This window comes from Perna viridis, chromosome 13, assembly GCF_037379345.1.
Source record: "Perna viridis isolate PV_CMFRI_1.1 ecotype Kerala chromosome 13, ASM3737934v1, whole genome shotgun sequence".
Taxonomy (NCBI): domain Eukaryota; kingdom Metazoa; phylum Mollusca; class Bivalvia; order Mytilida; family Mytilidae; genus Perna; species Perna viridis.
Window position 1 is genome coordinate 16,090,249 of NC_142457.1, and position 12,469 is coordinate 16,102,717.

At 32.9% G+C, this 12,469-nt stretch overlaps 1 protein-coding gene across 1 annotated transcript; it reads right to left on the reverse strand.

The window, feature by feature from the left end:
* Positions 1-3,865: 3,865 nt before the first annotated feature.
* LOC148599735 (uncharacterized) lies at positions 3,866-5,383 on the reverse strand. The gene has a single exon (XM_088557356.1). It carries the CDS (start codon positions 5,381-5,383, stop codon positions 3,866-3,868), a length of 1,518 nt encoding a protein of 505 aa, XP_088413482.1.
* Positions 5,384-12,469: the final 7,086 nt, after the last annotated feature.

Consider the following 12,469-nt stretch of genomic DNA (forward strand, 5'->3'; position numbering starts at 1 on the left):
ACATTTTGATTCATTATCTCACAATTTTAGTTCTCAAAGTTCATGCGAAATAAGGTATTTGGAAAATCAGCCACCTCATGTTGAGGAGAGAACTTAAGACATCAGGGGACAGGAACGTTCCCGATACATTTTTTTAATTAAATTACACGTGTTTACCATTACATATATATATATACCATCTGTCCATGTGTTAATGCTTAACTATATTTAAGCAATATAGCCACCAAATGTTAACTTTTTTACTTTTAAATTTTACAAAATAAGACCGGGTCAACTTGGTGTGCGAAACAATGCGCCTTAATGTAATTGTATAGTGCACCCAAAGTATTTGTAAGGGTAAGGCAAAGTGGGAAAACATCAGAAATATGCATGTCAAAAACTCTGATCTGACAATATAAGTTAACCCCAGTATGATTACTCTATTTAAATAATTTAGATTGAATTTAAAAAGACCAACATCTTTCCTCTATTTTTCAATAAAATGTTCGTAAGATATTTTGATAGAGTTATTTGCCCTTGAAATGTTCATTGTCAGTGTATTGCAATGAAATTATAATTCAATTTACCAAAAAGTGTCTTTTTTGTTCCTTGATTCTCATTGCGCAAATAGTCTAATAACACATTCAAAATGGGGAGTTTTACTACCATGTTTCCTGAAATGTCCGATTCTTACAGGGAAAGACACTTAATCGACAAACTAATCAAAGGAACCTTCTGAAATGCCTAATGAAATAATGCAGTTTTCGATCTCCAAGTTGGAGCCGAATACCGACATAATACTTTTGCCGTGGAAACGTCACAATTTTCGAATTCAAAAACTATGATAGGGGAAAACGCTCTCTGTTAAAGGCATCACTTTTGAAATCAAAATTATGAAATCTCCAACTTCACAACCACTGTCAACAATATGGACTTGGTACTTTTGCATGCTAACAGCGACTCAATGATGAACGGAAGAAAAAAAACAACTTCTACAAAGGAAAGTTTTTGTAAAGAACCATTTTATTCCGGCCAATATATAAATTCGGGTTCGCTGTTCGGAAGTCTGGGACCCCGAGATAACATCTACGTGTGTATGATCAGAAACATATGTTGGCATCATTCATCTTTCTTCTTGAAAATTGCTGTCATTGGTGTTTTTATTATTATTATTATTATTATTATTATTATTATTATTATTATTGAAATCTGTATTTGTTGGCGAGAAATGAAACTCAACATGCTAATGATGGCACATCGTTAGTAGGAACTCGATTTTTGAACTGATTCAGGGGTAAAAAAAATCCAGGCAATTAATGTTCATTAAATGGCACTTCTTCCTATATCCGCAACTGGTTCTATTTGAAAGCAATAATCATTGAACCAACAGTTACTGAATTAATTCAATTTAAGTTCTGTCGATACAATGTTTTTCATCAGTTTGAAGAAGGCAGGATGTCGTCAAAATTAATCGTTGTTTTTTTTTATAATATGTTTTGTTTCATGTTACGTAGTTTGTTTGTTTGTTTGTAGCCTTTTTGGAATGTATCATATTTTTCTTACAAAGACAGCTACTTAATACCTGAAAGGGAGAGAAAAACAATATTCTCAACTTTTTGTTGAGCTCGTACAATCAATGTTTTGCCTTAAGTTCCGTAATAACTATACCAAGTATATTTATGTCGCACTTAACGAAACATACATTAGTTTAACCGAATAGTAGAAAGTGTCATCGTTTTACATCAATGTAGCTGTGAAAATCAAGACGATGAAGTCGCCTTGCTAATATGCACTTAAAGTATAATGATAGTTTTTTAAATAGATTTGTGTTTCTTTTTTGCCTGATACACTGATTGGTGTATAACGTATACAAGGGATAGAATTAATGCCATATTGAATAAATTAGATTTAAGAACTTTATTTGATGCTAATGATGATGAAATATGCTATTTCTTAATTTAATTATTATAGTCTTTTGAGAATTAAAGTTTTAAGTGTAAGGAAGTTTTTAGCAATCGAAGAGCGTAATAAATGTCAAATGTCCCTGTGAAAATATATAACCACGAACACAAAGACTAATGAATGTATCATTGCCTTTGATGTACTTTTCAAGACCTGAACCATTTCATGCTATGAATCCATTGTAAAACAAGAAATTGCATGATTGTTATGATTTAAAACTGTTTCAATGAACAAAAAAAAACCTGTGCCGTGAGATTCGATATTTTTTCATATTAAGTTAAATAATCTAATGGTCTCTTTAATTTAATTTACTGAGAGTCTTTTGTACCAATAGGACACGATAACAAACTTAGTTATGAAAATTGAATGCAGTTCACAGAAAATTGAGAGTAAAGGGGTTATCCTTCAGTAATGACTGTTTTAAATAATTTCACCACTCTATATGGTGAAATTTACATTCTCAACGTGCGAGCTGCAGCGAATGTGTTAAAACCTGAATTATCCTACAAAGAGTAGAGAAATAAAATAAATCGAGAATAGGCTTAGGCGAATTAGTCTCTCTCTTGCAATCTTTAGAAACCGTGGAAAAAGAAAATGGCAGAAATACTATCACAGAAATTTAATCTTCGCCCATTAGTTAATAAGTCAAGTGCATTTTTACTTACCGGCTAAGAATGGGAGAGATTTATTTCTGATAAGATCCTATTAAATCCGGGTTCTTGAATCAATCTCTAATACTTCTTTTCTAAGTCTTACAGTAATTCTGTACATAGGTTTCAGTAAGGTCTGTTGATGAATTCTGTATAATGAGTGTTTCCATTTGAAAATTAAAAAGTTAAATTATGATTGTCTAGAGTAAGAGTGGCACTTAAGTAATGAATGAAGTGTCAAAGACAACAAGAACAAAACGGAATTCGATTTAAGTGATAAGAAGCCACCAAACCATCCAATATCTATTTTGTCACAAAATGAAGTTGTTCTTTGCATTTTTTTGAAAAGAAACAAAATTGTGAATATTTTTCTCCTTATGAAACATGAATTATATTTTATTTCGTTGTAAATGTTGTAAACCTTAACACTGTACATCATGTTCCATTTCCCAACAGACATGGTAATCATACACAATTACACATTTACAAAGAATGAACCCCGCTTCCTTTATTATATATTATAACCATGTAATACAACATAAACAATAAATAGGTTCGTCATTAAAAAGGAGAGAAAATCAAACCTTTTAAGGAATGTATTGACTCTATTGACTTACGCACATATGGTAAACATAGTGATTTCCTTACATGAACATCATCTATTTTCTGCACTGGGCTTAACATTAAATTTAAATATTTTTTGTATATCCAAATTCTTATTTATTGATGATATGGCAGAACATTACATAAATACTTTCGTAATCATAAATATCGTTATTTCTATCATTTCAGAATTATAAAGTATTTGTAAAATTATGAAATCAAACTTTTTTTTACAAGCTGGTAATCAAGTTATTTTTAATCCACAAAGTATACTGTTCAGATGAATATGTATTGTACAGTAGAACTAAGTCTGATTAAGTTTTGACATTATTAACCCCACACAAAGATTAGGCGGATTATTGGAAGATCATTACACATTATTCTGCCCATCCATCCTTCCGAATTTCGTTGAAATTATCTCAGCTCCCAATGGATAAACTGATTGTAAATTAGGTCTGTACCTTGATATAAAATGACACAAAAATCTCGGCTTCCACTTAATTGATTTATTTCAAATTTGGCATGTGGCTCTTACATATTGGGAATACGTTGAAAGCTGTTTTGTTTGCTTTCCGTTAACAACTTTTTGATTTGTGGGATTGCCATATACGTGGGTATACCTAGCATAACAAAGCTTAATACTTCATGTTTATATACTAGAAATAAAACTATTAAAGGTATGACGATTCTGTTTGTTCACTTCTTGCTGATTGACAGTCGCTGGAATCGGATATACTTTTAGCGCCTTTTTTAGAACTAGCAGCTGAGTCTCCCCTTTGTTTTGAATCTTTGGAAAAAATTGAATCCCCACTAGAATCTGTTGAATGTATTCGGTGAAAATTTACAAGGTATTCCTCTCGTTGCTTGTTTACAAATGATTTTCGTCGAAGTTTATCATGTTTAGAAAGTTTTGTTTTCTTCGGAGAACCTAAATGTTTATTTCCGGACGAATTTCTAGAACCAGAAGTTGTTTTTCTCGTTGGCGGTTTACGATCTGTTTCAATTTTATATCCGTCGCGCGTGCTTTGTAAATTTTGTTGACGTGATTGTTTTCCTAAGCCCTTTGAACTATGATAATTGCGTTCTCGTTTAGGAGAATCTTTACTCTGAGAGTCAAAGTTTTTCATTGTGTGTTTTTGCTTTTGCAGCGTTTCCCTTCTTGCAGCTGCAGTATCGTTTCGCCTAGGCATATTTTCGGCAAAACGCTGAGAATCACGTTTCCTGTCGTATAATAGGGAACTGTCACCAGAACAAGTGTTACTGGTATATTCTTCAGTTGATCTTGTTTTAGTTTTTCTGCTTTTAATCATTACTTTACTCTTGTTAGTACCAGTTGATGACTGAAAGAAAACATCGTCCTTTGTGTCATCAGACGCACTTCTTGAAATTGGTGGTAAAACATTATACCTATTTAAAAGCCTTGAACGCATACCCAATAGACCATCTTCCGAATCGGAAGTAAATGAAAACTTGTCGGACATAGTCGAACTTGATGACATAGAAGACAAGGGGGTCAGAGTTCGCACTGATATTGGGCTCAAAGTAATTCCGGGACGGAGCATTGACCCTGAGCGCTCTTCTTTAATAACGAGTCGTTCTGAAAGGATTGACAAAGTTGGACTCGGAGCAATCACATCAATGCTAGGAAGTTTTATTGTATTTGGGCTAGAACGTCTGATACTTAATGGATCGATTGGATCTGTATTGAGTCTTGCTCGTGTCATTGGCTTTTTACATTTATCCCCGTCATCATTGTCAGATGAATCTGGTTCTGTGCAATCCTCGCGTATCATAGTTGTGCATGACGGTCGAACAAAGGTGGACATCAATCGCGGCTCAGGGGAGGTAATTTGGATATCAATTGCCGATATTTTTGTCATTTTTGTTACAGAGCAACGCGAATTCTGTTCCTCTACCGTTGACAGAGGTAACACTGCCAATTTTCGTATAACTTCGTCGTGGTTGTCATCGTATCGCCCTTTTCGTTCGCTTTGTTTACTCAGACTTTCGTCGATACTTGATTGTTCACTGTAAGACGTACTTCTGGAGCTGTGACGGCAGAGGTCGTAGAACGTTGTTCGACTGGAGCAATCCGTTTCATCGCCATCGGGGAAAACGGCGTATTCCTCGTGTTTCTTTCGCATCTTTTTACTTTTTTTCTCATTCTTGATGTACTTGTATTCTGCCATTCTGTAACTGAAAAGCCAAATAACATAATACAACATTAATAAAGGTTTCATATCGAACATAAAAATCTACAGTTATATATATAATTGTTTCAGTCACTGCAAGGCATAGTTTATGTTTCTTTTGATTCTATACTGATCTGTCTATTAGCTGCAAGAATAAAACACAACATACCTCACTGACTCCAAAAATGCCACGGTCATCGGGAATATTTGCTCGAATTATAAACACTTAGATTAAGTTCAATAAAATGAAAAATATTGTAAATTCTGCAATATATGCGCCATTTTTATTCATTTAAAAAAAAATCACGCAAACTTAGTTAAAATATTAGGTATGGAATTAAAAAGGATTTTTTTACAACCATTGAACGTTGCCAAAATAAAATAAAAATGAAAGGTTGGAATTATCCCGGTTTGATTAAAAAAAATGCTTATGTAGAAGACTCTATTGTAATATACTGACCACACAAGGACAAAATATTTCTTTAATCGTTCAATTTGGAATAGCGTACATTGTTAAAATTGAGTGCCCTGTTTTTATATGAGTTTTTTTATTATGTGTGTGATTTTTTTTTCCAGTTTGAGGACTTGCGAATGTCGCTATGTAGATATACGATTTGTTGGAATTAAGTGAAAACTTTGTACAACTGCTAAATTCCTATATGTAGTAACAAGATGCATAAGTGCGTCAGTTCAAAAATCAAATCAAATATGTAAAACATTGTGACTTTATTGTTTGACTCACTTTTTTAAGGTATTTCAAATATTGTAACTTAAATTTTCGCGGTATTTCAAAATGTCGTTTTCGTTGAGATTAAAATTCCTGTAGACTATGTATATTTTCGACAACGATTTTACATTCCGTTTTTAACTTAAATGCATCGTTTGGCCGAAGACTAAACCGACAAAGAAGAGAATTTCATGCAGTGTGTTGCTATGTACGTGATATTTTACATTATTATAATATAGGATAATTGCGTAAGGTTTTCCATATTGGCTTATAGTTATTGGTCCATGGCTAGCCATATTGGTCTGAGGCGTACATGTAGTCTTAGTCCAATATTGCTAGCCGAGGACCAAGAACAGTCAATATGGAGAAGCTTACGGAATTACATTTTATGTACCTTTTTTCACTAACTATCCAATACGCCGTACTGGGATAGGCATATGACATATTGGACGGGTAGCGCTTTCTCCCGCCAAAACTTTTATATCAACCCGCCAATCACAGAATTTCAAATTCATTTTGAAAATATCGATAAATTATGAAGAAAATCTATATAATAAATAGGATAATGAATTGGTTATTGTGAATAACCAAACTGTTATCCCTCGTGTCAAGAACGCTTGAGGATCTAACTCGAGCGCGGAACAAAGTCCGCGCACTCGTTAAATCTAGGCATTCTTCGGCACTCGTGATAATATTTTGGTTATTCACTCTTTCCAATAAATTATCCTATTAATATTAGCAACTGTTGTAAAATGAAACAGTGGTATGCCAAGGCTTATTCTTATTTTTCTAATTTGAAGTTTGGTAACTATGTAGTTTTTTTCCAACAACTATAAGACACAGTAGGTAACATATTTTAACACCAACTTAATATCATATGCGCAGTAATTGAACACAATGTTTATAGAGCCATGTCGTTTCCTCTTTCGTCTTCCATGGACAGGTTATTTCATGAGTAACTCGGCGGGTGTTTCTATGAAAAAAAAGGACACATAATATACCGGAACACTTGTTCCATGCTCCCGGCTTTTATTTAAGTTACTCAAATACTTTTGAATCTTCTGGTTATTTCAATTTTTTTGTTTGTGTGCCTTGTTTCCAGATCTAGTATTTATCCATGGAATATATTCCTTCTTACTAGGGTCATGATTTCCTTGATTACTTTAATTAATTCTTTCACCTCAGTCAGATTCTATTTTTCCTGAAAAAACATACGATACAATATGGCCAAATTTATCACATTCATCAACTCAAACAACTTGAATGCGTTATGTGTGCGAAAAAAAGGCTTCAGAACATTTTTTTCTATTGTTTTGTGTTTTGTTAAGTACTATGGGTCGCGTTCAGTCAGCTATTCGATTGATATACAAACCAATATAAAAAAAAAACTATTTGTTCACACAAACATTGATAATTTCGTCCAAATTAATTTGAAAAATAGTAAACTATTGTGTAATACAATCAAATGTGTGGCCCTGAACACCGGTTAATTTTCATTATAATTAAACTTTTATCTTTCAACTTAATTTTCATTATTAAATACAGTATAACCTCTCTACACCGAATTCTTGACAATCCCCAATATTTGTATTAAAATGGCACTAGCTTAAGTCAGATTTTTTGTTGTACTGTAGTCGCCGAAACTAAATATTTTAAACACACGTAAAACATTAAAAGGATATTTTAGAAGTAACATTTTCTGAACTTCCGATATTATATTTTTATTGAACAAAACTAGTTGGAAAAAATTTGTGAAACAAGAAGCATTCTATATACTTTCAGTTTTCATTGAAAGTCATAACTTCTAATTATATCTAAAAAAAAAAAAAACAAACAAACATGTTGCCAAATTAGCCCGACGCAAAATTGTCCACGTTTGTAATTAGTCATTGAAAATATAAGTACTTCGTAACATAGAATCAAAACAAGATACGAGTGTAGATTGTAGTGAACAAACGCGGGTATTTTAAGGAGTTTTCTTGTACATCTGGCTGACCAAACTCCGGAGCATTGGTCTCTTCCAGGCCTGCACTACATTTGCCCTTCCAGAATACAGTGATTAGTGGAGGAACGTCAACGGTACGGAACTGGAGCTGCTTTGGAGTTTGCTGGTTGACGTCTGATCACGCACAAAATACATGACGTTTTAAGTTCGGAGAATTTTTCCGGTAGTAAAAAATCTTTGTAAATAACACATAAGAATATTTTTAGTGTTAAATGAAGTCCTCAGTTCTTTTAATCTATGATATTAACGATTGAATAAACCCTCATCTTAATAAAGACAACATAACAAAACCGGCAGCATTTTTTGTATCGATGTTGACGTCACAGAGAAACTTGAAACGTCAGAACACCTGTAGTAAACAAATGAGACGTCATTTACCGAGACATTACACTTCAATCATCGACGAATTCTGAAGTCATACATGTTAACAGTAAAACAATTCTCCAACTTTAGGTAAGTTGTACCTTAAATTCTCTTTGTTTTAGTAAAAGACGGTTGTAACTATGTTCGGGAGCGACTGGGCCGGGGTTCATTCATCACTGACCTACCAACATATATCGAGCAACTATCGTGATCAGTTTAAAAAATCTTCATCTGCCGAAGTGTATTGGAATGATAAATATATTACACCCCGACCGCATATTTGTAAATTGATACTAGTAAATGTCTGTTTATATAATCTTCTTTAAATAATTTTAATCAACTTGTAATAATACTTCTTTTAAACAGACTATCTAACCAGGGATGTAAATGTTGTTTTCCTTTCAATAACATTCAGTGACACGTGAAATTGATTATTTAATTCATTTTAACCCGCGCGGGCGTACGTGTGGCTTTTTAAATGACTGACAAGTAATTTAATGGCATTACAGACATGCTAATTTGAATTTTACTGTCTTTGCAGAGATATTTCCCAACTCCAAGCTTCAAACCCATAGACAGCAGGACAACCTTACTAATGGTTGCTATTTGAATCACTTTGGTGACAGTATGGAATCTCGAGTTGGAATATTACCAAACATCAACAGTTTTCAGCTGAGATTGACCAGAAATTTGACTTTTTAATTTGTTAATAAATATTCCCTGGAACTTAGATGCAGGATTCAATTTTGATTTCAAGAAAAGTATGTAAAGTTAACAGAAGGAAGCATTTACTTACCATAATTCATGTGTACATTATACATGTACATTGAAATTGGATGTATCAGTGATATACATTGATTGATTGATTGTTGGGGTTTAACGCCCGAGCAGCAATATTTCAAATTGCATTTGAAATAAGTTTTGTCAAATTGTGTTTTAACTGCATTCTAATGACTGGATGGGGGAGTTAATGGAATAATATCCTATAGGACAGGTACACTGATCAATGTGATTAACATAACTTTCTATAATTGTGCTAACACTTAATATTGTTATGTATACATAATTATTTTGAAAATAAAATGTTAAAAAGAACATAATTCATATCATAAATATTTTGCAGGGAATTTTGTTTACAGTACATGTTCAAAATGTGTTCAGTCTTAAAATCAGATCATGCCTTTCCTTTTGCAATCTTAATCTGAATAAAAGTTGAAAACTCGGAAAATTGAAGAAGCATGATCATTCCTGTAAATCATGCCTGTGTTAACTATGAATTTTAAACAGACCTTGAAGTACGTTCATAGCCATATTATATAAGAGAAAATCATTGAACTAATGTATGAAAATACATGTACATGTACATGTGTAAACACTTAGCCCTAGCATTTTTTTAAAACGAATATTTATGTAGTGATGTACAGACAGAGATATTTCCCAACTCCACGCTTCAAACTCATAGACGGCAGGACAACCTTACTAATGGTTGCTATTTGAATCACTTTGGTGACAGTATGGAATCTCGAGTTGGAATATTACCAAACATCAACAGTTTTCAGCTGAGATTGACCAGAAATTTGACTTTTTAATTTGTTCATAAATATTCCCTGGAACTTAGATGCAGGATTCAATTTTGATTTCAAGAACTGTATGTAAAGTTAACAGAAGGAAGCATTTACTTACCATAATTCATGTATATGAATGCATATATAATATGGCTATGAACGTACTTCAAGGTCTGTTTTAATGTTCATAGATGAAGAAAGCTAATTATGAACCCTCTTCAAGTAACTTTTATAAACATGGGGGGGGAGGGGTATGTCAAAGTCACTATCAAATTGCATTTTGAATTGTACATGTATAACTATTTTATTTTTGTATGGAGCAAAAGCACCACAATGTTGTCTCTTCTTAGTTGACAAATTGTTCATCAACTTCAAACATCTATGATGATACCTCTTGTTCCTTATAAAATAAGTACGTAAGATAGTTCAAATTATATATGTAACTCATGCAATGTATAAAACAAATCACATTTACACCAAATGCTGAGCCGCTACATACTTTAGTTATCCTAAAAAAAAACTTTCTGTGTTCATTTATGCAGATTTCGGAGAATCATAACAAATTTTAAATGAAAGGAAATCTTGCCAAGAAATAATTGGATATGGAATATTTTCTAAGATACCATACAAAAGGGGCGGGGTAACCATGTTTTGTTCAGCAGAAAAAGAGGACATCTTAAACACAGGTTATTGACTTTCTGCAAATTATTTTATAAATAACTGCAATAGTCAATGAAAAATGTTTTTATTTGTCAAAATATAAGCGTAGTTTGCTATCACAACTAAATCGGTTATAGTCCCTTTTGTGGTAAGTTGGTGAGCATGCTCAATATACACTTCCGAGAGGTAGAGCTTAGGTAGAACAAAAGAATTTCCCTCGCGGAAGTATATATTGAGCATGCTCTACGCGTGCTCATCGACTACCCCAACGTTAGCACAAAAGGGTCTATTCATACGTATCCGTCACATGTCAACGTGTCTGAGGTCGCCAGTGCGCTTGTTTCAATGTCGCCGTTATTTGAAAATTTATATGGTTTAGAAAATGCAAAAGTGCAGTGTCATGCGCTATGTCGATTTACTTGATTTAAACTTCATTTCAAAGGGAATATTTTATTTTACCTGAACACTGCTGCAGGAATATGAATTTCGACGATAGATGAGTTCAATAGTAGCTCGTTTTCGTAGATGAAAATATGACAATTTATGACATTTCTCCTTAACACACCCGCGAAGCTCAAATTTTCTTTAAAGATCAACTTGTTTATTAAAGTATTTTGCACTTTATCTGATAATGAAGATGGCTAGAATGATCGCGAAATCAAATTATAGCTATTCAACTCGTGGTAAGGTTCTTGATAACAATTAAATAGTGTGATGTGACAAATGTTGAAGAAGGCGAAAAGATAGGTTCGAACTGCTGTCAGTGTGAAACCTAATTTCTCGTTCAAAAATAAATCACAAAGAGGTATAATATTTCTAAAGTAAATTAAATCAATCATGCAAAACCATGTCACTCACAATAAAGCAAAACTTGTTAGCTAAATTTATTGTAATTTATTCAAAAAGGATCATTAATGGGATTAAAAAATTCACGAATTTCATTAATATCCTTTTATCGGTTGTTTATATTTCATTCAAGAAGTTCATAAGGAATAGAATGTTACAGGTATATAGTACAGACTTGAATATAAGAAAACAGTTATTTAAATTAACACTAAGTGAACATCGTTAACACCAACCCTACAAGGTTGGTTTCCGAGCTCCTATAGAAACGCGGAGACAAATGGGAAATGTATAAAGCTATTCTGATTGCTCCAGCACAATCCGGGTTTTTTTTTTTTTTTTTTTTTTTTGTTTTTTTTTTTTTGTTACGTGGTTAATTATAGATTAGGGAGAAATAAGCTACAAACCAATATCTGAGGATTCCGATACCTTCACAATAGTCTGCGCTTTGTTTTAGATATTTGAAAAATGATGTATCGTTCTTTTTTACAGTATTACTTCAAGAAAGTTACACGTCAAAATGCCAATGCCATAATTTCATCATTGCAATTGCAACCATATGTAATTCAAACAACTTGGAAAATTCAATGTGTGGCTTACAGATAAAATTATTTTTCTAACATTAGATCATTGGAAACGTAGGTAATGTATCGTTGTTAAATTTAATATCATTTGTCCAAAATATTCATGATATCGCATCGGTTGGTACTTAGTGTGTGTGTGTTTTTTTTTTTTTTTTTTTTTTGTTTTTGTTTGCTAACGTCAGATCAGCAGAAACGGAAGTTACGGGGCGTAGCTAAGTTTAATAGCATTTGTCCAAAATATTCATGATATTGGATCTGTTGGTGCTAAGTGTAAATTCTTACTGATGAATGCGTAGAAGTTATTGATAAACTGGTAGCCAAGCATGAATACGAAAA

Coding starts and splice junctions, on each gene's coding strand:
- LOC148599735 (XM_088557356.1), bottom strand. CDS start 5,383: ATGGCAGAATACAAGTACATCAAGAATGAGAAAAAAAGTAAAAAGATG.